A 24,799-nucleotide genomic window follows, 5' to 3' on the forward strand; every position below is an offset into this window, starting at 1 on the left:
CTGTACAAATTATAAACACATATTTATAATGAATTATAAATTTTCTTTTTCATGCAGATGTTTATTTGCAGAAACAATAAAATTGTGTTTTTGTTCTGTCAATTAAACGTATTTATCAAAATCAATTCAAATTGTTTTACCACACTGACATCTCTTATCACTTTTTAGTACTCATGATATTTGTTTTGACAATCAACACTTGAAATCGAGTTCTAAAAATTTTGCACTATTCTTGTCAAAATCATAAGCGTTAAATTAAGTTATCAAGTGGTTTATTTTGTGCGTGTTGCCTAAACAAAATGCAAAAATATGAAAAATTGGAAAAAATCGGTGAGGGTACTTACGGTACAGTATTTAAAGGACGTAACCGTGAGACCATGGAAATTGTGGCTTTGAAACGTGTTCGTTTGGACGAGGACGACGAGGGAGTGCCTAGTTCCGCACTTAGAGAAATTTGCCTTTTGAAGGTGTGTGGAAAGGGATTTAGTGCATTTTTTTTTTATTAATAAAACATATATTAATAAAACACATTTAGGAGCTGAAACATAAAAACATTGTCCGTCTCTATGATGTGTTACACTCGGACAAGAAGTTAACGTTAGTTTTTGAGCACTGTGATCAGGATCTGAAGAAATATTTTGACAGCTTAAATGGAGAAATCGATATGGCAGTTTGTCGCAGCTTTATGTTACAACTGTTGCGTGGGCTCGCTTTCTGTCACAGTCACAATGTACTCCACCGGGACTTGAAGCCCCAGAATTTATTGATCAACAAAAATGGCGAGCTAAAATTAGCAGATTTCGGTAAAACTACTGCAATTAATAAAAATATATTAAAAGTAACTATATTATTTAAAATAATAGGTCTGGCTCGTGCTTTTGGTATTCCCGTAAAGTGTTATTCCGCTGAAGTAGTCACACTATGGTATAGACCACCAGATGTACTCTTTGGTGCGAAATTGTATACAACCAGTATTGATATGTGGTCGGCAGGTTGTATATTTGCTGAACTTGCCGATGCCGGTCGACCGTTATTTCCAGGATCAGATGTTTTGGATCAACTGATGAAGATCTTCCGTGTGCTTGGCACTCCCACAGAAGAGACTTGGCCTGGTGTTACTCACTTGGCTGATTACGTGGCGCTTCCATGTAAGTGTTATTTTTTATTACTCAAAATTATTTCCTTTATAAAAATCTGTTAAATTATAGCATTTCCGCCTATTACATCCTGGAGTCAAATAGTACCCCGTCTTAATTCTAAAGGTCGAGATTTATTGCAAAAGCTATTGGTTTGTAGGCCAAATCAACGTATTAGTGCGGAACAGGCTATGCAACATCCATATTTCACTGAAAGTTCGTCAAATCACTAATAATATTTAAAATACTATTAAGCATATTTACGTTATTTACTTACGTTGCTGTAACCGCTTCTAATTGGCAAAAAAAAAAAAACAAATTATTTAGCAATAATGAATATTTATAAGAATATGGGAGCGAAAGCATCCTTCGCCCGATTGTGCGCTGGTAGCTATTAACTTTTAAGATAATTTCTAAAAATCAAAATGGTTGAACGAAAAAGCCGTCTTAAATGTACGTATTAATATAACATATAGTTGAGTACTTAATATTTATTTATTTATATTGTGTTTAAAGAACTGTTCTATTTTGTGTAACCAATATACGAGACTGTAAATGTTTATGCAGTGCTGATATTGCCATCAAATTTAATGTTAAATTATCCATTGTATATTTTTAAGTTCCCTTCTAAAGTAGTAGTGAGCCATTTAAGAATTGTGAATTCGTTTAGAATATAGCGTAGTGATTCAATTACTAATATTATATTTAAATTATAAGCGATTTTGCCATTATACCTCCTCTCCATCGGGAGCGTTTACAATTTTTGTAACAAAGAAAGAAAACATTCTCGGAGATATATACCATAGAGAGATACTGTCCCAATTATATTTAAATAAAAATAAAAACCGCCAAATACTTTTTCTATTCATAAAACAAACGTCACATATTCTTTGACAACTGTTACGGTTGTGTTGTTATCGTAATAAACAATATCTAAAGGTCGCTAATAAGTTAATGTCATGCATATTCTGGTTTTTGATAAATAACCGATTTTGAAAAGGAGTAAATCCTAAACTTGAATATTTAAAAATATTTTTTCAGCAAAAGCTTAAAACCCCAATTTTTAGAGAGAGATTGTGAAGTTGCTGTTTTTATATTAGGGTGTTGACATCGATTTCATTGAACGTAAAAGTGGCGGCAACTCTAATTTCCCTTTCTTTTGTTTTGATCTCATCTTCCACATTGTTTTTGACATTACATATTTTGTGATTTGGCGCGTAAATGTGATTTTTGCTTGTTAATTGCTTGCTAATTTTTCATAAGGTTTTTGTTTACGCTGATTAATTGTAATATTATATTAAAGTTATTTATTGAAATATGAAGTGTAAAATACCAGAAATCTCATGGCACAATCGCGACCCAGTATTGAGTGTTGATATACAACCCAGATCATTGGTATCAACGGAAAAACCCAATATAAAGCATCGCCTGGCATCGGGCGGCACAGATGCTCATGTACTTATCTGGTATATGAACTACACAGAGGATGAAAAAGATATAGAATTGGATTTGGCTGCCGATTTAACGCGGCATCAGCGTGCAGTGAATGCTGTAAAATGGTCACCAAATGGTGAGTTGCTGGCATCAGGTGATGACGAGAGTGTCGTCTTCATTTGGAAGCTGAAAGGAGAGCAAGAACCATTGAATATATTAGACAACACTAACGAGCAGGACAAAGAAGTATGGATTGTATTAAAGGTATTGCGCGGTCACATGGAGGACATTTACGATTTGAGTTGGGCGCCAAATTCACAGTTTCTCGTAAGCGGTTCTGTGGATAATTCTGCTATGGTCTGGGACGTGCAAAAGGGAAAATCTACGGGAATGTTGCGTGATCACAAATCGTTTGTACAAGGTGTGGCTTGGGATCCAAAAAATCAATATATTGCTACACTGAGTTCGGATAGGTAAAGTGAAATAAAAAGCCATAACATATAAGAACAAATCAAAGTTAATATTACATATTTCCAATTGGAAAACATAAAAACTTTACTTACTGATCTTACAGATATTTACGTATTTTCGACATACAGACGAAGAGGGTTTTACATCGCATTAACAAATCCACACTACCGGTCGGTGAGGGTCATGAATTTTACGGCCATCGTTTGCGTATATTCCACGACGATACATTGCAGACATTCTTTCGTCGCCTCTGCTTTACGCCTGATGGAAAATTGTTGCTAACACCTGCCGGTGTAGCCGAAAAAGATGACGTAGCTCAATCATTGCACACCACATACGCATTTAGTCGACATGCCTTCCGACAACCTGCCATTGTATTGCCCTGTCCCGGACAGTATACAGTGGCGGTGCGTTGTTGCCCGATTCTCTATCGATTGCGACCACATAAAGCTGATGTTAATCCACCAGTTGTGCCACTGCCATATCGTATGATTTTCGCCGTCGCAACACGTAGTTCCGTTTACTTTTATGATACGCAGCAGCGACAACCATTTGCAGTAATCTCAAATATACACTACACACGGCTAACAGATGTGACTTGGTCGAGTGACGGCCGAATTGTCGTTGTGTCGAGTACGGATGGTTTCTGTTCATTGATCACCTTTGAAGCGGGAGAATTGGGAGAAGAATATGAAGATGCGGCGCAAGTGTTAAGTGCAAATGACATCAGTACGGTTGGTAAAAAATCGAAGAAACAAAAGGAAAACGACGGACAAAGCGTTAAGGAGCGCAAACCATCGACTGATGAACCGAAAAGTATAAACATCAAACGTTATCCGCTAGTGCAAATAGCCGAGGAACAAAAAACCCATGAGCCAATGGAGACGACAGTTGAAGCTGCAGCTAAAACAACACCTGCTACCACTACAACAACAGTAGAAAAACAAGCTGAAAATGCCTTAGAAGTAAACAGCGGCGAAAGCGCAGCCTTAACTCAAAATAATAAAAGTATAGTTAATGAGAGCGTGTCAGTGAACTTAAATAATGCTGGGCCCGCATTGGCAATAACCAAAACGCTTGGTGCTCAAATTATTATTGACAAGGAAATTCTTAGCTCCGATGAACGCTTCGAATCACCGGAGAAGAAAAGTCGTCCCGTCACACCGATAATGGTTAGACGCACACCACGCAGTTCAACGTTACCCAGTGTAACTAACACACCCACTACCGGTGAGACGAATATAAATAGCGCAAAGAAAGCCACAATTACGCCTGCTACAACGCGACAGTCAAAAGGCGCTACCCCCATATCAGTGCGACGCGCGCCTCGTGCGCTTATAACGATGCCAGCACCACCAGCGGCAGTTTCAACCTCAACTGTAGAAGAAGTGGCGCTAGATGCCTGGCCAACACCAATGGAAGTAGACGATAGTAACACTGTGGTGCAAACAAAGCCTACTACACCAATGGATGAACCGATTAAACCTCCCGCAGCAGCTGAGGTTCAAAAGTCGCCTGTCAACAAGGACGCGACATTGGAGTGCACAGAAGATATACGTTTGGTTTACGAGGATTCAGTGGATAATAACTCACAGGCGGCAATTGTCAAAACTACTGCAGATCAAGTTAGTAAGAGCGTCGAACAACAGATAAATATTGAAACAACAGCTAGCAAGGAAGAATGCGCAACGACATCTACACCTAAAACACCGGGAAATAAAACTCCACGGCGTGTCGCGCTAAAAACAATTTCAACGCCCAAATCAAAAAAGAAGTTATTGGAATAATAATGAATAAATAATTGTTTTTAATTGTAAGACGTGAGTGATGTTTTTAAGAAAACCCTAAAATATACATAATACAATCATCAAAAAACGAATTTTTCAATAACAGATAGAGTTGGGGCCAGGAAAAGATGCATAAGTACAAGTAAGTGATCAGCGTGACGAGCTGGATCGATTTAGTCATGCCCGTTTGCGAACTAGTCCCTCATGAATAATACATGGAGATATCTTCAGGAAATTTGGTACAGATTATTGCTTAAGGCAACGGAACAAACACCGCAGAAATTATTCAAATTAGACCACTATAACATATAGCTGGCATACAAATTGACCGATCAAAATTAAGTTCTTAAGAAATCTTTTGTATTTATAAGATGTATACATCTTTTTTTTTGTTTTTACGTAGACGGCATTTTTTTACGATACCTAAACGAGCACTTAAAGTCACTCGCAAAAAACAATCAAGCATTTTTTCTCTAAAGTTCTAGGTTATCGTTAACTGTTTGAATGAAAAATATTTAAACTGTACCGATCTACACTTAATGTTGTTAGTTTTTTTTGTCTGTTATTTTGCTGCAACGAAAACGTCAGCATTGTTTACATTGTCTTGTAACTACATTGTGCTAATGTCACATGTGTTTTTATACAAACTTGCTTGTTGCTTGTTGACAGCCACTGAACAAAAGCCTATCTTATCACTTGAGTTATACTGCTACTGTGAAAAATTGTTTTCTATAAGATTCAGAAGAAATAGAAGTGATATTTTAACACTATTTATTTATAAATATACATATATATGTATGTATATATTTAAACGATAGGATCGATGCACATCACAATAAAAAAAACTTTCAGCTGCTCGTGGTTTGATGATATTTAGTAATTATATATATACAAACTTATTAAATATCGTGGATCATAGCAGGAGAAATACACTGATATCTTTTTAGTTCTATATTTATTTACTACATACATATATATTTACATTTATTTGCATAATTAGAAATATGTTTAGATCCTTATAGACTTTTCGTTGTAAACTTTGATGGTACTTAGTTGGTGTATAAAAAGTAGTAAAACCTGAACTGCAATCGCTTATATAATAAATGTGTATGCGTATGTGTGTATGTAATTCTGTGGGATCGTTACATCGTTTTCGCTTAAAATTAATAATTGCATATACAAATACATATTAATTAAATTTAGTACAATATAAATGTATGGATGCATAACTTGTTTGCATGTATTGGAATTATTTATATTTTTGAGACGGCATATTAAACAATGGAACTTATACATATGTACATGCATATATAATCACAAACAATTTTGTTTTTGTTGGAATTTTGCGTTTAAAATAATTTCAGTTACTTAAAATTTACTGTAAAATGTCAACAACGTGTCATCACATATACATATATACACGCACATGCCGCCAATTACTATTATGCTATAAATGGAATTGCACTTGAGTTAGCATTCCTTTGCGTGGAACAACAAATTAAAAAACAATAAAAACAAAAAATACACTTCTCGCACTACAAAGTATGCAAAACGCTGCAACATTGTATAAATACATTCCACAAATTTGCGAAATATCGTCGACTGTTTTTTTGCGCGCACACTTTTATTGAATTTGCACCTTTGCAGCGATTTCCCTTGCACGCTGACTTACACTTTCCCGAGGATGTCGTGCATGTAGGGCTTTTTGCGATAGCTCTTTAATGCGAAGAGCTTAAACGCCAACACCATCATAACAATGCAGAAACCATACAACAGCATGCCCATGCGCATGTCCATTTCCGAGAAGACATTGCCGATCATGCGTTTCTGGCGCAGCTTCTCCAGTGATGGCTGCAGCACAGCTTCGTTTTCGACGCCGTAACGACTAACATAGCCGGGATTGTGTATGTTTTTAAGGAAACTTAGCACGGCGTCTTTGTCCCAGTTAATGGACGATTTGCTGGAAGATACGGCTGGATCGGATTTATGGCACTGCGAACAACTCGCTTCGCTGGGGAATTGTATTTTTGGGAATTTCGGATCCTCTGTTTCATCGCCTGCTAGACGATTGTTTACTTCGTTGTGTGCGGCCCACAGCCAGAGTACAGCCTCATCTTTGTTCGGCACATTCCAGATTTTTCGACGTGTTGCCATAGCCTGCCGAGTAAATAATATGTATTAATTGATTTGTATTAATAAAAAACACACTTCAATAGAAAAATATAGTTAATAAACCGCTGTGTAATCTTTGTAAAGTTTTGATCACATACATATACTGATTGCTTTGTGATTATTGTTAGGTCAAATTTGAGTACCTACTCACGTCTGCCAAATTAAAAACAACAATTTCTAATTATCGCGATTTTAATGCTAAATATATTATTAGAATCCATATTCCGAGAATATATGTATGTACGTAAGTAGATGGAGCAAGACAGATAAAAATACGATAAAGGAAGTTACTAGCTATTACCTTATATTATATATGTACATAATTAAATACAGTTTTACTTGCAATACATCAAAAAGACAAGCAAGAAGAAATTTTGTCGTTCTAACCGGCTTACAATTATTCTTCCACTAGTTGTACAAAAATGCATTGAAATTATACGACCGAGATAATAGACTATAAAGTATTTCATATAGATTCCCATAGGAACTTGAAATATAGAGACGAAATTTCGCTTTCCTTCGAACAAATATTTTCGATGGCACGAAATATGGCTGCTACTTCCTCATAATATTGAGTAGAATGACTAGTTTTTAACCACATAAATTGTTTTTGCTTACTGTTAGCATTAGCTATCATTCGTTCCATAGCTCCATGACAGATGAGGATCTACGGAGCTGTTTCAGAAGAAAGAAGGAGCAAGCAGAGAGAGACATGCGCCATACCAAGTTGCTGATGGGTAGTTACAACCTCAGCAGGTATAAATATGTAATGAACCTCCCTAGGGACAAACTTTGGCTACTTGTCGCATTTGGAATGCATATAATTTAGTAAATCATGACCACTGCCTTGCACATTTTTAAAACCAATATTGTACATACGAATACTTTAGCTGGAAAGCACTGACAATATGACAACATTGTTAAAAATAATAGTAAAAATGGCTATATTCATACATGCTATACTTATGTATGTATATACATATATACATGTACATATGTAGGTGAATACTTATATCCAAATGAACTTTCACTGAACTGTTGGAGGAAAAGACCTTGAGTAAGCATTCGTATAGCGTAAACAAAATAAAAACATGGACAAGAAACCTACTAAGCAAACCATATATGTAAGTACATAAATAGATATATACAGTTATAATGCATATATGTATATAATAATATATGAATGCACAGTTACCTATATATAATTTGCAAATATTTTGAATTATAATTAGCATTGCTTCACTATTAAACTGTTTACAGTTATAAACAACAAAAGACTGTGAAATGGAAGAGTATGGGAGAAAGCGATGGCTCTTGTGAGAAAAGGGAATATGTACATATTCCTATAAATAGTAAAAATAAATTATAAAGAAGCTTTGCTGATCCGGACTTGCTGAATTAAAGTGCGAAAAATTGCCCACGATTTCTCAGATGTTTAGAGAGTCCTCTTTATAGTGTTGTCTATGTTTGGAACTATCAAACTACTCAAAATTTCAGATCGCTAGCTCAAAAACTGCGACTAGTTCGTACATATATAGACAGACAGTCAGACGGACATGGATAAATCGACTTAGCTCATTATGCTGGATGTCACAAACTTAGTGTTTTTTTACAAGAATATGCCTATTGGAACTTTTGGCAAGAAGCAACCATTTTATAGTATCAGCCAGTTTTTGTAGCAGCTTGAAATGTTCCCTAAATAATTTTGCCGACTACCATTAAGTTGATAGACAAAATCAGGGTTTACAACAATTTCGTAGCAACTTTGATAGAAATGATTCTTAAGTGTCACAGTCTCCTCAAAAAACACAAGATGCCGAAAATCATAAAAGAGCGTAAAAAAGATTAGTATCGGAAGGTTTTAGTTCGGAAAAGCGCTAAAAAGTCAATTGATAGCATATTTTTCGGGTAAAGACTAAATAATTAAGAGGTTAGGGCAGTCAAGGATTTTCAAAACCCCGATTTATTTGCTCAAAATACATTTGAGCGTACTAAAAATATTATTAACTTGTAGCATATACATACATATGTCGAGCTTGGAATTATCGCAGACTATCGCACGTATTTTAGCTCTAGGCTCAAAGCGACATTGTCTAGTAAATTACGGACGATATTTTGTTATTATTTTTTTTTATAAACAACAAATGCTATTTTTTTCGGCACAAAATCTAATCTTTTTAGCTTTGTTAAGCCTTTTGTTGAGAGCAAAGCTAAACGAAAGTTAAAAGTGTGAAGTAATTTATTACTTATCTAGAGTTTGCTAACATTTTGCGAACTGAAATACTCTCAAACATATGCCATATACAAATGTATGTGTGTATGTAAGATTTAATTAAAACTTTGTAAAATTGTTTAACAGTTAACGGGGGGCGGAAATAGTACTCATTACTTATCCATCAAAGCAGTTGCTGATTAAAAAGCGTATGCTAATGAAGTTCAAAAGCGTAAAAAGCAATTATATTTACTTATTACTTGTTTATTTGCTACTATGTGTATTTTGGTGACGTTTATTTTACTTTTATAGACTCAAAAGACTTTCATAACTTTCAAAAGAGTTGTGCACCTTACCTGAAAGTGTTCTGAGCAATGAGTGCAGCCGAAAAAGAACTTTACATAACCGTGTATGGCGGTTAGTACTTCTAACGGATCATTGCTGACCTCTTGGCGTGCGGCTTGCACGGTCAGATGATGGAAGAGCGTCCACAGCGAACAAGTGTAGCCACGTTTGTTATGCTGCGAGGCGACACAGCCAACAAATTGATTCGATGAGAATATCGGACCGAATGTTTTATTCAAATGCTCGAATTCTGTTTGGAAATCGCCACCGCCCAGCGACTCGTTGGCATTTACAACATATTCATGTAAGCGTCGTATGACCAAATTGCCCTGTGGTCCGAGTGGGTTATAGCGCTGTAAGACGCCCAATATGCGCTGTAAAGCTAATAATTGTTCACCGCGTATGTCGTGTACTTTTGGTATCTCATTTAGAAGCATTTGACGTAGGGCCATTTCCAGATCAGCCTGAAAATATTGAAGAAATTTATTCGAACATCTGTTTCAATAATCAAATAAAAGTGTATAAAAAACGTAAGTAAATATACCGCTGGTATGTATGTATTTGAGTGTATGCATGCGAATGTTTTTAACAAAAATAAGAGTTTAGCAAATATTGGCACATTGAGTGAAGTGTTAAAATCAAGGTAATACGCCGCGATGCACTGGATATTTAATTATAATATTTAGATATCGTCTGTGCAAATTTTCTATATGTAAGCTACATGTTTTTAAAATAACACATGTAATAAAATATAACAAATTTATAATTTTTTTAAGAAAAAATAAAAAATTTATAATTTAGAAAGAATTTTAATATTAATTTCGTAATTATTTTTTATTACTCAACCAACTAACCCTACTTTAAAATAAAAATAAAAAACCGTTAACTTCGGCTGCACCGAGGCTATAATACCCTACACCAGTACATTTTTTATAGCATAAAAGCGAATACAAAGATTTTTATCTTGATTTTGATGGATCATTTTGTGGGCTATAGTACTCCGATCCGATCCAATATGTTCGAATATTGAATCTTAGCCTTGGAAAATAATCTATAACAAATTCTGTGAAAATATCTGCCAAATAAAAAGTTTTATATACAAAAATTTGATTTTTATTTGATAGTTTCTATGACAGCTATATGCTACAGTGATGCGATCCGATCCATAATGTTCGAATATTGCATATTGAAAAATAATCTTTACCAAATTCTGTGAAAAATATCTCCTCAAATGAAAAAAACGTTTTACATAAAAAAACTTGATTGCACTTGTTCAGTTTGTACGGCAGCTATAATGGTCCGATTTGAAAAAAAAAATCGGATATTGTACCGTTGTCATGGAAAATAATCTATGTCAAAGAAAGTAAAGATATCTAGTCAAACAAAAAGGAGGTTGATTTTGATAGTTCAATTTTGTAAAGCATTTATAGTAGTATAATATCTGTTGGTTCCGACGAATGAGTAGCTTATTGGTTGGAAAGAGACCTGTGTAAAATTTGTGATCAATATCTGACAAGCTGAGGGACTAGTTCGCCTATACATATACAGAAAGTCAGAGAGAAATGGCTACATCGACTTATGGCCTTCCGCCACGCTGATCATTTTTAAATACGTATATTTTATTAAATCCCCGACGCCGCTTTCTGGGTGTTGCAAACTTCATGACACCTTGTTATATGCTGTTCCGGGTATAATAAATTCAAACGGGTTTGTGTACTTTTAGTGTTTCAAAATATTCCAAAATACACATACATATGTCAAACTTGAACTTGCAAAAATTTCAAACATTTTGATGACAAATATTATTATGAGCAAATATTGTACCAACAGCTTTGAAGCAAATATTGATTAAGTTAAAAAAACGACTGCAACTTAAGCCGGATATTTTTTTTAAAAAATTAGCAAATAATGGGTTATTTACAATAAAAGATATTCAACCTGCAAATTTAGTAGTATTAAGTTTCCTGGGCGTCTAAGAGCTTCTAACCCGCTCACAAATGTGCACACATTTGAAAATTCAACATTTCCATAGCAGTTAGTTCTAATTAAGCCGAACAGATCCAGATTTTTAAGCGGCCAGGAACGAGTTGACACGCTTGTATTCCTCACAAGTAGTTCAGAAACCTTTTTGAACTTTTAATATAATAATAGTTTTCTTAGGAAAACAAACGATTTCAAGTTGTACATAGATACGTTAAGGGGTCAGTAGGTTAATCTGGCCTGTTTTTAGAAATTTTTTTCATAGAAATTTTTATTCTACAATAGAACTTTTTTCACATACATATCATGAGTATGTATATCGTGGAGTTTATAAACAATTTTTTCGGAATTTTTTTGATGACATCTGTCGAAGAAATGGCTGGGTGAATGAGATGCGTTTTTTCATTGGCGGACACGATTTCTCATGTTTGGATAATGTGAAACACAATTTATTCTTAAAAAGTACATGAATGGTTATCGTCCCTACTAAAATCATGAAAAAATGTTGATAATGAAAAAAGTAATCAACTTTTTTCTTTAATTTTCTCCCATGTTTTTTTACATAAATTTTGTCATAACATTGTCAATAAATTACAAAATTATATAAGGACGATAGCCAGGCGTTTTGTGAACGTTGAAAAAAAAGTAAACAAATTGGTTGAGTAGTTCGAGTGGAATCATGTCCGTCAGTTTAAAAAAGTGTTTAAAGCTTGAGATGTACACTCCGAGCGCTCCGAACGTCGAGCGGTATTATTATTTTTGGGCCTTTTTCGAAACCTTCCAATGGTAAAGTAGGTTTCTACATTAATTCTAAGGGTATAAGGGAACAGAAAAAGAAAAAAAAAATTGAAAAAAATTACTCTACTGACCTCTTGAAACATATATAATCTAAAATATCTATTTACGCACAAATATGCAAATGTTTTTATAAATCAATTGATAACAGTCTACGTTTGCTTCGACACATTCGCGGAATCTTTAGATTAAAAAGTGAAAATGAATAGCAGCTGTGTATGTATTAGTGCACTTAATCGTTTATAATACAAAAGATTATTTAGAACGATATACACAACAAATCATCCACTTTTAAAGTGATGTGTAGTATTTCATTGTGAAAAATGAGCAGCCTACACTTTATGGCGTTGTCAATAAGCGTTAAAATTGCATACTTAGGCAATTACGATTCTCTCCGGAAAAAAGTATAATAAATTATTTTGAAAACTGAATGGCATAAAGTCATGTCGCTATTTCTAGCGAGATAGCACATATTTTCAACTACGACGTCTAACATTTCTATGAAAAAGTTAAATATACCTAGCACATATGTACATACAAATATAGTTAATTTATTTCATTTAAGTGTATCATTGGCAATATTATGACTATTTTTTGGCTGTAATGTTTGTTGCTATGATTGCCTAATTTATGGTAATGAGCATTATTAGATTAATAAAACGACAGCTCTATGTTTTTATACTCTTGCCACACGTAGCCACAAAGTATAATAATTTTGTTTAGCTAACGGTTGTTTGTATCAACTTAATCTAATCGAGATAGATATGGAGTTATACATATTGTATATACATATATAAATATGATAAGGATGACGAGACGGGTTGAAATCCGGATATCTGTCTATCAAATTTTCAAAATTAATTGCCGTCCCTTTTTCTGCCGCAGTATACCCAATAAAATGATTTCCATCTTTCCAAATAGGTTTATTGCCCAAGTTTAATTTTATATCTTCGATATAAATGAAGAAGATGCTAAATCAATATAAAGTTTTGCTTGCCCCTGAAAGTACTTGCCGGACTTTGATTCTTGCTAGTGGCAAGAGTATAGAATGTTCGGTTACACCTGACCTTAGGTCTTCCTTGCTTGTTATAACTATTAATATAATTTTTGGGCAAAACCAATGAAAATTACTGTGAATATTCATATGTATGTATGTATGTATGTAGGTATATAGGCGATACGGGTACGTGACGAGCTCTATATACATGTGTAGTCTACGGAAAGGGGGCTTAGGTGTCAAAAAATCAATTTCCACTATTTAGTGGACGAAACGAGTTGTTTATTTTTAACAGCTGTTTCCCAGAAAACTAATTTTCGCACGTTAGCTCTCTTTACGTAGACCAGGTCACATATATGCAAACTATTCCATCAGGTAATGAGATATCGTTATAAAATTTTGCACGGCATTTTTTTTTCTCAAAGAAGCTGGTTAATTGTCGGAATCAACGATATCGGACCATTATAGCATATAGCTGCGAAATAAACTGCTCGATACAAATCAACCCCTTGTATGGAATGCTTTTTTTATTTCACAAAGTCAATTTCCTTATCAAATTTGGCATAGGTTATTGACCAAAACAAAACTAGATTCTCCGAACAAATTGTTCAGTTTGGTCCATTATAGCATATACATAGCTGTCATACAGACAGACCGATTAAAATAAAATTGAAGATATTTTTATACCCTATTATGCTAAAAGAAATGCATCTGGGTATCATAGCTTCAGTACAATCGTTCAACAGTTCAATTCAGTTGTTTTTTTTCTTTATCATTAGCAGTATTTATTGTAATTCATGTAGACTACATCTCCACCAACTGCATTTACATAAACAGTACATTTTTGTACAACAACGTGACAAGTGTTTTAAAGGTACACCCCATTATAGCAAAATAAGCTTGCGCCCACAACTATAGGAACACCATCAAACATATGTACATGCACACTTAACAATAATAATAAAGTAAATAATAACACTATAAATTGAGGTGCACAATTTTATTGTAATCGCAAGATATATTCACATACCTGATAAACCAAATGCTTGTTACTTAGTACTTCGGAAATAATAATTGATCGTCCACTCCCATCATCGGCTTGATTTTGAGCAAGATTAGCTACTGCTTTTGGTGGTTTTTCTGAACGCGGTTTAAAATGTTGAGCTTCTAGAAAACTTTCAACTGTAGCTATGTACGCTTGTGGCGTATCTTCTGTGACACCATATGGCACTACGTTTCCTTCTCTATCTACCGTTGCAATCTTATAACGTACGCCATCAATTTGGAATTTTTTAGCTAAATTCAAGTCGTTGATACGGCGCACTTGCACATCAGGCCATAAGTGAAATTGTAATATACTCTCTAATCCCACAGTTGTATTCTCTGGCTCGTAAATTAATATCACAAATTTTTTATTACTATCCAAACCATTAAAAAGTGTTTTGCTTTCATTTTCTGTGAGACTATGTAGATTGGGGAAATTTGGCAAGCTATCCGTATCATTTTCTGCTGCCAACCGTTGTGCCATATTTGCTGTTAACTCGTTTATTTCAGTATGTGGGTTGATATTTTGACCATAATTCCCTTCTTTGCACATATATCCAGGTGAAAAATAGCGTACTGTTGGATATCCAAATATTTCGTAATCGCGGCATATTCCAGTGTTTTCGAATGCATTGCAGTCAATAGCTGCCACTAGTAATGTTTCACGCCACGGATGCAAGCGTTCGGCCAATGCTTTGTAATGCGGAGCATATCGCTGGCAGTGACCACAGAATGTATTGTAAAATTCCACCAGCAATGAACGATTTTGACGCAGTACTGTATCATTGAAGTTATTTACAGTGAGAATTGCCACCTTACCACTTGGATCGTAGAGCCCATTTTCAGGTTTATCAGGTACACCAAGAAATACAGCAGGTATAACACTAGCAGATGTTAAAAATGAAAGTCCTACTAACGTCAGAAGAAATACTACAGTTCCGCTTGAGACGCAACACGTAGACCGCATTGTTACAGTTTGTTGTTGTAGGAACACAAATATTGACTTTTAAACAGAAACTAGTAGGTAAATACTAGAAGAGTTATAAGACAGTAAATTGTTAATTTAGTAGCCCAACATATGTTTGTGTGTACCACATACACTTGCTTTATTTCAAGGTCTATTACTTTGCCGTTTTTTGTACAAGCGCTGTTATGAGGTTTTCTTGCAATCGATCTTACACCTTATTTACATTTGCACCAACTTGTATTATTTAAAGCCATACGAATGGCGATGAAACATATAAGTGTAAAATATACACAACTCCTTCAATATTCGCTGAACAGATGATAAACAACTAACGTTACTAACAAATACACGACTACTGAAAGCAGAGCACGTCTCTGCTGAAGCAATGACATATTGGGGCAGTGACTGAGCTCCAAAAACAGTGCTGCCTAGTTAATCGAGTTTTAGAGCAATGTGCTGTGTGCCATAATAATTCCACGGCGGAGAATTTTTACAATATTTTTAATTTCTTAAAAAATAATTTTCCATAATGTTCTTCCGGCAATATTGAAAAGTACTATATGCTATTTGATTTCAATTTTGAAATTATTATTATTGAAATATATTTTATTTGATTGTTTTATTTATCAGACATGAGTAATATGTAACTAAGATAATTTTAATTTATTATGGTGAATATACATATAATATTTAATTTAATTGTGGTTATATTATTATTAGCTATTAAGTTTAATTAAGTAAAAATAGTGAAAATTTTAAAATCTATCGATACATTTTTCCGAAAGTTTGAACACTGAAAGTATTTATTTAGTGGTCGATATTACTTGTATTATCGACTTCTGTATTAGAATAACTATGTACATAAGCTAGTGGAAAACCGTCAAAATAAATAATAATTTATTTAAAGTGTGAACGTGTGAAAGCTTTCTCAATGTGTATATATTTTTAGATTATATGTTTAATTGTAAATGTACATACATATGTGATATTAAAATGAAGAAATATAAACAAAAATGAAGAAGTGTAAACAAATCAACGCCAGCCTTTGGAAAAGAATTTGTAATTTATCCACAAATAAGTTGTTGTTTTGGCGATAGGACCAGCAATTGAAATTTTAAGTGGTCACCATTGAGGTTTTTGGTTTGTAGCGGTGTTGTGACAAAATTTATAAGTAGAAGTGCCAATGTGTAATGATTGCACGGATATAAAAGATGTACATCCAAGTTGTTCCGTTTCCGTGTATATGATTGCTGTTGTTTGCCAATTTTATACCACAAATTATACAATTTTAAAAATATTGTTTGTATCAGAGGTAGTGCAGAAAACAAACTCGAACAAATATTCGTTTTAATTTTATATAAATTTCGATAAGTTGTTGCTAGAGTTGACTATAAATATTTAAAAAGTATTAGCACGAAAAAGTTGTATATTCTTCATGAGGCAACTAGAAAAAATTTAAACCAAAAAACATAATTATTAAAAATATGTTAACAATTATCTAGTTATGATATTATAAAACATCAAAATAGCACTGCCAACGCATGAACATAAATTCCACAGTGACTCAAAACTGAAAATCGTTATTAGTGGCATGCTTACGACTGTAGCGGTATCAATTTGTTTGTTTCACGAGACCGGCTTTTTTAATAAACTCTACTTTTTACGTTCTTTTTTATATATACACGCTCTTTCGCTAAAGACTCTTAAGAAAAACACTCTCTGAAATTACAAAATATCGACTCATACACATATTTCAAAGAACTTTATCACGAGCAAATTCTCTTCGCGACGAAATGGGACGCCCTGCAAATTATTAAAGCTTCATTCATTTGGCGCACAACGCTCCATCAATGGAATCAGTCCATGTACAGACGTTGTTGCGAACGCCACGATTTTTGAATACAAAAACTTTAATATAACGAAGCAAAAATATTGTAATAATAAATTAATTAATATATGTAAAATATAAGTGCAAATTATTGAATAACGGTAGTACGAAAAATAAAGTATATAATGAAAAAAATAGTCATTATATTTATCTAATATGATGCGCATACATATGTAATATACATATATAAACTAAAAAAAAAATCGTTGGCACTGACTTGCTACGTTAAATACCGCAATTAAAACTTTATTAAAGATCGTGAATAATTGATGCTAATTGAGTGTTTTATACGGTTCGCGACGTCTTGTGCTGATCTTTGTGCAGTAGCCGTGCTCAACGCGGACCAGCGTCTCCAGTGTCGACCTCTTCATTTGCTTGGGTCGTGTCTGTCTTTGTGTATTTTGATAAGACAGATCGCATTGTTATTAATAAAACACCATATACTCTTGCTAGCTCGTTAATATTTCATTTGTCCACACATGTACATATGTATGCACGAATGTGCGAGTGTATTCACACTGAAACAAATAAAATTAAATACTGAAAGTGACAAGAAAGTGAAATAAAAAGGCGGCATATTGCAGCAATAAAAATTTAATGTTGTTAGTTTGGTACTTTGAACGAATCCTTTCAAGGTTGGACCTCTAATTGCGTGTGAGTCTCTGAAATTATAAATTACGGTAGAAGTAATTTTTATGCAATATATTGCGCATTTGTGCTACTTATTTATCGTTAATTTGGTGTTTTTATAAGCTTTTCACATTTATAAATAAATACTTATTTTAAATGATATTTTTAACAACGATCATATGGCAGTGTATCAATTTCTTTGACAATCCATCGCACCGCTGCCTTTACTTTTGTTTGACACTTGACTATGCAAAATGTAAACAATTCCGTAAGCGCAGCACACATGCATTTTGGACTACTTTAAAAATAGTGAAATTGGAGAGAATAATATTTAAAATATAATATATGTATTGTGTAAAATATTATTAGTGGATATGCGCATTACAAAATTTAAATACTTCTTCATGTAACTTACTTCAGCCACTAAGTAACACCCAACCTTAATTACCTATTTTCTAGGTGAACATATGCTAACTATCTTCCTAGTCCATTCTCCATCCATTTTTTAGATGCAATATGATAGATTATTGTATAGTTAGTTATTAAGCAGTGTAAATACTTATTAATAGCCCTTTTGAGTTGCTTTTAAGGTCCACGAAAAACTTAAAGTGTAAATTTTTTCGTGGTTAAATATTGAGTTGAATGTGATGCTCCGCGAATGCTTATTGCTTAGCTTTAAAAAGCATTACGTTAATACGATTTCTCAGCAAAACGACAAATTTTAATCATTAATTTTAATAATTTATGACTTAAGCGATGCTCTTCTGCACAAAAATTTAAATAATTTACGAGATTATAGACAGATATAATGGCTGGCAGACACGCCTTAAATTGCGTAGAGCACTTGAAATTTGATAGTACGAATATTTCATATACTGATAACTAGTACAACACTATCTATACAGTTGCTTCATTCATATTTCCTTTTTTCTCCTGTGATTCGAATTTTGAAAGTTGCATGAATATTATTTGTACATATACTTTTAAACTGCGCCTCATAGCAACAATTGTTTAATATTTTTTTACAATTGTTTTAAAAATTATCTCAATTTTCATATTATTGATATTTAGTGTTTATTTTTTTTTTGTAAATTGTTCTTTCTTTGCTTACTTTGCACTACCATTGCTTACTCTAATATTGATTGCTTGGGGATTCCCCAAATAATGCCTGTTGTACAGAAGTTTTTGAAAGTACAAAATAATACTACAATTTACTTAAAAATTTAATTGAAATAAATATTGAACCTTTCTTCAATTCTTTCGTAAAAAATGCTATGTAAAAGTAAGTATTTATATACGTTTAAACAAATTGATTCGTATTTGTTTTTTAACTATTCGTGAGGTTGCGGAAATGGTAAACTTTTCTAAATAATGGAGAAAAATAAATAATAATTTGAATGATGGTAGCACAACTGATAAAGGGTCTCCTAACTTCAATGCTGTTTTTTGTTCCTTGTTTTTGTGATTTTTCCGAAAAGTTACTACCAAATTCGGTCAATAATACTCAATGCCAATTTTTTAGAAACTAATTTCAAAATATTATGTGATCGTTTACAATTGGCAGTCAAAATATTTGTCGTAAACCCAACTTGGATCTCTTACCATGCAACAAAAATCTCTTCATTCAGATGACTGGATTAAATATCCTCTCAAACAGATTTGATACTGGATATTCTAACCTTTGGCGAAAAAAAGATCACATTTGCTGAAAGAAAAGTTTTCTTTTATTTGTAGAAAAATATAAGCTACTGGATCTAATTTAAGGTAATGACCTAAAGTTTCAGTATCAACAATGCAGTTTTGCACTAAAATTTAATACCAGTTTATATATGGGTATTCTATTAATGTGTTACACTAAGCGCTTGCTGTTCAAATTCAGATTTGTTATGCCAGGTCATTTGATTTATAACAGTTGTTGTTCGATTCGACACATTCCAAGGTTTGACGGTATACAAGATAGCTTTTATAAGTATTTTATTGCCAGTGGGTGTGTGTGTTAATCCACGAAAGGGGAGACCCTACAATTTGCACCAACTACCGTGGGGCTTCCCCAACATCTCATGTGAGGTTTTTTCGAGCGTACTGTGCGAAAGATTAAAGCCAAACAAACAAACTGATTGGACCTTATCAGTGTGGCCTTAGGTCTGGAAATCAACAACTGATCATATATTCACCATACGCCAATTCTTGGAAAATGGGATCGACACACATCATCTCTTCGTCGATTTCAAAGCTGCTTTTGACAGCAGAAAAAGTACCGCTATGTCTAAATTTGGTATCCCCGCAAAACTAATACGGCTGTGCAAACTGACGTTGAGCAATATAAAAAGCTCCTACAGGATCGGGAAGGACCTCTCCGCGCCGTTCGATACCAAGGTTACGAGGTTTCAGACAAGACAACTCCCTATCGTGCGAATTCCTCAATCTACTGGTGGGGAAAATAATTCGAGCTGCAGAGCTGAATCTTCTACACGAGTGTTCTGCTAGCGTACGTCGATGATATTGATATAATTGGCCTCAAGCCGAAGGTCGGTAGTTCTGCTTTCTACAGACTGGATAAGGAAGTGAAGCTAATGGGTCTGGTAGTGAACGAGGGCAAGACGAAATATCTCCTGTCATCAAACAAATAGTCGTCGCACTCGGGAATTAGTTCCCACCTCACTGTTAACAGTCATAACTTCGAAGTTGTAGACAATTTATATCCTTTAACCAGCATTAATACCAACAACAACGTCAGCCTCGAAATCCAAAGCATAATAACTCTTGCCAACAGGTGCTTCATCGAACGGAGTACGTAATTGAGAAGTAAAGTCCTCTCACGACGAACAAAGACCAAATTCTACAAGTCACTCATCCCCGTCCTGCAGAGGCACTTTTGTTGACAACATTTGATGAGTCTTCGTTATGAGTTTTCGAGAGAAAAGTTCTACGGAAGATTTATGGTGCTGAGCGCAGTGGCAATGGCGAATACCGCAGTCGATGGAACGATGAGCTGTATGAGATATACGACGCCATTGACATAGTTCAGAGAATTAAGGGCAGCGTTTAGGTCATGTAATTTAAATAGATGAAAACTTCCAGTTTTGAGAGTATTCGACGCAGCACCCGCCGGAGGAAGCAGAGGAAGAGGAAGATCTACACTCCGTTGGAAAGATCAGGTGGAGAAGAACCAGGCTATACTTGAACCTTCCAATTGCCGCCAAACATCGAAAAGGAAATGCGACTGACGCGTTGTTGTAAAAACGGCTATAACCGAAAGGTTCAAAGGTTCAAATATTCAAACACAGCCATTACGACGCCATTTTCGGCAGTTCCTCGGAAAAAAGCTGTCTCTGCGTTGACAGCAGAACTTCTTACAGGATCATCTTAAGTAAAAAGAAAAAAATACGTCTTTTCATTATGACCATAAATTACATAGTGGACGGAGAAAACAGAAAAGCGTAGTATTCACTTTTTTTTCACGTTTTTCCATTGACATACTTAGTTCAGAGAACAGACGTTGGCAGACGTTTTTACAAAAAAATGCAAATCTTTTGTTTTAAGACGTGAATCCCATGTAACCTCTTAATATAACTTAATTATTTTCTAAACGTATGCTATTTACGAGTATACTCTTATTCAAAATCGCTCGAATAAAGGACATAAATGTATGTAACCAACCTTATATTTCATAAAAGCAAAAGTTTTTAAATAAGCACCCTTTAAATGTATACCAATTATTATCTGAGGTCTTATAGGATGTACTATACTTGTATTTATGCATATATACTCAGATTCGATCTGCTTTCACTCATTTTGCTGGCTCATCAAGTGATTTAAGCGTGTATGCCCGGTTTTCATTAAATTTGGCAGTTCCAACATTCGCCACACCACACCAGCGCCACCCAGATAAACACTCGTAATTCAAATCATTTTTACTACGAATATTATACAAATATACAATAAGTAATAAGTGAGCACGCGATTTTGTTTATTTCCTTTGGATTTTGTGTTAATTGTTTCGCGGTTGATTTTTGCTCACACAGCCGATGTTATTGTTATTGTTGTTACTATTGTGCTTTTTTTCTGCTTTTCATGCTCTAATCTTAAATGATCTGTTGGGTTTATTTGAACTTAACGTAACGTGCATGTTGCCATAAATATTTGTATGAACGGGCCTGTATCTGCATGTGTGTGTGTGTGTTTTTGTAGAAGTGAAGCAAAAAAATCACACAGTAGAATGATTTGTTTTAAGCTTTCAATTGAATATTCACATTTAATTTGCGAGTAATTTTTCTTGTCTAAGTTAATGCCAATTGTCTTAAAGTGTGTGCGCCTGTATGTGTTTGTGCGAATGTGTGCGCGTGTGTTTTGTTAAGCAGGCGCCAGGTTCTGACAGCATCAAATTCATCATTTTTTTGTAGAATTAAAGATCAAGTGAGTACATGTGTACATATGTAACGGGTTTTCCAATAAGAATGATAAGATTTCTAAGTGTCATTTCAGCCATTTTAATATATTTAAACAATAAAGCACCCGGAAATTGTAATCAAATCCCCGGTTAAATGATATATCAAAAAAATTAATTTTGCTAAGTTGGTCGGACTGTCCTTAATTACTATGCCCAATATTAGGCCGATCTGTTGATCAGTTTACAGCATTTACAGCAGCTGCTTAAGTCGGTAGGCCTCAGTAGTGCGTTACGATTTTCATAATAGATAAAAATATCGTTCAAAGAATTTGTCTCAAATTTTGTATATAAAACAACTTTCGTGTTCGGAATCGGTGCAAATGTTGGAAAAGTCGTATGGTTATTCATTTTTATCAAAAACACAAGCCTATATACCACTCCTAGTCCAAAGCCTTCATAGACGGTTGAGAGATCGTTGAGAACGACTGTGACCGAATTTAAAGCCAAAAACGCAATGAATACTATCGATCATCCACCAGATTTAGCTCCATGATTCAAAAAAAGTGCTTATGAAGTGTTTCAAGGACTGGAGAAATCGTTGGCATAAGTGTTTCACATCTGGTGGGAATTGCTTTGAAGACGTCGAAAAAAATTGATGAATAATTTAATATTTTGCGTTTTATTTAAAATTTCCGGGTACTTTTTTGTCACAATATATACATATATTAAAATTTTAATTTTTGGTAAATTCCACGTATGCAACTCTGTAAAACCTTTTAGAGTGAAAAAATTGGGGAATTGGGAATTAATGTAAACGTTCCAATCTATTGTGGAAGTTCCCATTAATTAAAAAAAACTTGGTATGAACATGCCAAAACGTGTTTCAAAAGTAATTGAAAATAATGACAGATCTACGGATCATTGATGAAAGAAGTAAAAAAAAATCAAATTGGCCACAGAAAACGGAAACCAATACATTTTTATTTCACAGATACCTGAAATTTAAGTTCTCTTTTATAATCTTTATTAGTAATATTTGTATTTTTTATTTAAGTGATAAGAAATAAAATTTTTATTCTTTCCCTTCATACATGAATAGAGGAGAATTTATTAGTCATTGAAAGCCATACGGGTATGTGTACCTACAATTATGACCATGTGTATATACATATGTATGAATATGGTTTATTTGAATAGGCGCGCCATAGATACTTTAATTGGTACTTGACTATAAAATCTATAAAATATATGTCCATTGATTTATATAATATTTGCTTGAAAACATTGGAAACCTTTTATATTGTATAAAGAGTGATCCATTTCCAGGTTACCTACTTTTTTAAAGAAAAAACACAGAAACTTCAAATTTAATAGGGAGTATTTATTATCAGTCGAAAGAACATTATTTAGCATTTATTTTTTGAAGAATATCTTATTCAAATATTGGCCATGGCGACGTCTCCGACGGGTCCAATTTTCGTTAACTCGATCGGGCATTTCGACTGGTAACTGGCGAATGACACGCGCGATGTTTTGCTCCAAGGCCTAAATCGAAGCGGGATTATCCGCAGAGACTTTAGACTGTACCTATCCCCACAGTGTGATATCACACGATCTTGGTGGCCAATATAACGGCTCAAAACGTGAAATTATATACTCACCAAAGCGTTCTCTCAATAAATCCTTTGTTTATTGCGATGTGTGGGAACTGGCGCCGTCTTGTTGAAACTAAATATCGCCGAGATCACGAGCTTCAATTTCAGGCCTAAAATAGTCGGTTATCATGGCACGATAACGGTCACCATTGACGGTTACCGTTGTTTTTTCTGGATGAAATGGCAGCTTTTGAATTTCTTCAGGTTGCCCTTCGTCTCAAATGCGGTAATTTTGCTTGTTTACATACCCATTGAGCCAGAAATAAGACTCCTAACTGAACAAAATTTGGTTCGAAAAAGGCTCGTAGAGCGAAGCGTTGTCGCTTGAGAAGGTCGAGCGGCTTCAGCTCTTGCACAAGCTGTATTTTGTATGCTATCAATTTTGAATATCGACTTAAAAAGATCCAAGTCATTCCATACGTTAGTCCGAGTTGCTGCGAACGGCGTCGAATTGACTCTCCACGGTCATCGTGGACACTCTCAGCTGCAGCTACTATATTTTCTTCACTACGTATTGGACTTGGTCTATTCGGTCGAATATTATCTAATATCGAATGTTGAGTCTCTAAATCGGTGATGGTGTTGCGAATAGTACGCTCAATAGACCGATTATGTTGACCATGAGCTGAGCGAGGCGTACGTTCACGTTCCTTACAGAACGTGAATTTTCGAAATAAAGTTGAACGTTTTGTAAAAGTTGTTCAGGCGTAAGTCTTCTTATGAAGAAATGCCAAATAATACTGAACAAAAATAAGGTGACAGCTTGACAGGAGTCACATGTGATCTGTCATGAAAAGGTCATTAGATCAGTCTTTATTATAGAGTTTTGAAAATATATTTTCGCAGCGTTCAAGTTGTTAGGATATGTTTCATAAAACCTCTAGTGTTTACTAAAT

The 24,799-nt window shown here is 34.3% G+C and overlaps 4 protein-coding genes across 7 annotated transcripts in view; 3 read left to right on the forward strand and 1 right to left on the reverse strand.

Moving 5' to 3' along the window:
* Window positions 1–190: 190 nt before the first annotated feature.
* Window positions 191–1,455, forward strand: LOC105233210 (cyclin-dependent kinase 5 homolog). Its single transcript, XM_011215213.4, has 4 exons — window positions 191–467; window positions 536–803; window positions 864–1,148; window positions 1,209–1,455. Exons 1-4 carry the CDS (start codon window positions 300–302, stop codon window positions 1,367–1,369), a joined length of 882 nt encoding a protein of 293 aa, XP_011213515.1. The 5' UTR covers window positions 191–299; the 3' UTR covers window positions 1,370–1,455.
* Window positions 1,456–2,340: 885 nt separating this feature from the next.
* Window positions 2,341–4,899, forward strand: LOC105233209 (chromatin assembly factor 1 subunit B). The gene is made up of 2 exons (XM_011215212.4): window positions 2,341–3,043; window positions 3,145–4,899. Exons 1-2 carry the CDS (start codon window positions 2,454–2,456, stop codon window positions 4,826–4,828), a joined length of 2,274 nt encoding a protein of 757 aa, XP_011213514.2. The 5' UTR covers window positions 2,341–2,453; the 3' UTR covers window positions 4,829–4,899.
* An 867-nt stretch (window positions 4,900–5,766) lies between these two features.
* Window positions 5,767–15,707, reverse strand: LOC105233208 (sulfhydryl oxidase 1). 2 transcript variants are annotated; one of them, XM_049453096.1, is made up of 4 exons: window positions 15,473–15,707; window positions 14,360–15,390; window positions 9,569–10,021; window positions 5,767–6,985 (listed from the first exon to the last, which is right to left on the reverse strand). In XM_049453096.1, exons 2-4 carry the CDS (start codon window positions 15,338–15,340, stop codon window positions 6,497–6,499), a joined length of 1,923 nt encoding a protein of 640 aa, XP_049309053.1. In that variant the 5' UTR covers window positions 15,341–15,390; window positions 15,473–15,707; the 3' UTR covers window positions 5,767–6,496. The 2 variants fall into 2 exon arrangements, with proteins under 2 accessions (XP_049309053.1, XP_029409235.2); XM_029553375.2 differs by having other exon boundaries at window positions 14,360–15,404.
* Window positions 15,708–17,179: 1,472 nt separating this feature from the next.
* Window positions 17,180–24,799, forward strand: part of LOC105228996 (SPARC-related modular calcium-binding protein 1) — a 42,752-nt gene continuing 35,132 nt past the window's right edge. For 2 of the 3 annotated variants that reach the window (XM_049451093.1, XM_049451095.1), the window contains exon 1: window positions 17,180–17,882. The gene's annotated coding sequence lies outside the window, so the exon portion shown is untranslated. The remainder of the gene's footprint in view (window positions 17,883–24,799) is intronic. The other variant, XM_049451094.1, reaches the window with a different exon arrangement.

This window comes from Bactrocera dorsalis, chromosome 3 (genome assembly GCF_023373825.1).
Source record: "Bactrocera dorsalis isolate Fly_Bdor chromosome 3, ASM2337382v1, whole genome shotgun sequence".
Lineage (NCBI taxonomy): Eukaryota > Metazoa > Arthropoda > Insecta > Diptera > Tephritidae > Bactrocera > Bactrocera dorsalis.

Bases quoted from the DNA above. Each gene is read 5' to 3' on its own strand.
- LOC105233210 (XM_011215213.4), top strand. From the start codon at position 300: ATGCAAAAATATGAAAAATTGGAAAAAATCGGTGAGGGTACTTACGGT. The intron at 468-535 runs GTGTGTGGAAAG...AAACACATTTAG, and splicing joins GAGAAATTTGCCTTTTGAAG to GAGCTGAAACATAAAAACAT. The intron at 1,149-1,208 runs GTAAGTGTTATT...GTTAAATTATAG, and splicing joins TGATTACGTGGCGCTTCCAT to CATTTCCGCCTATTACATCC.
- LOC105233208 (XM_049453096.1), bottom strand. From the start codon at position 15,340: ATGCGGTCTACGTGTTGCGTCTCAAGCGGAACTGTAGTATTTCTTCTG. The intron at 10,022-14,359 runs GTATGTGAATAT...CAATATTTTCAG, and splicing joins ACAAGCATTTGGTTTATCAG to GCTGATCTGGAAATGGCCCT. The intron at 6,986-9,568 runs GTAAGGTGCACA...TTTACTCGGCAG, and splicing joins ATTGCTCAGAACACTTTCAG to GCTATGGCAACACGTCGAAA.
- LOC105233209 (XM_011215212.4), top strand. From the start codon at position 2,454: ATGAAGTGTAAAATACCAGAAATCTCATGGCACAATCGCGACCCAGTA. The intron at 3,044-3,144 runs GTAAAGTGAAAT...CTGATCTTACAG, and splicing joins GCTACACTGAGTTCGGATAG to ATATTTACGTATTTTCGACA.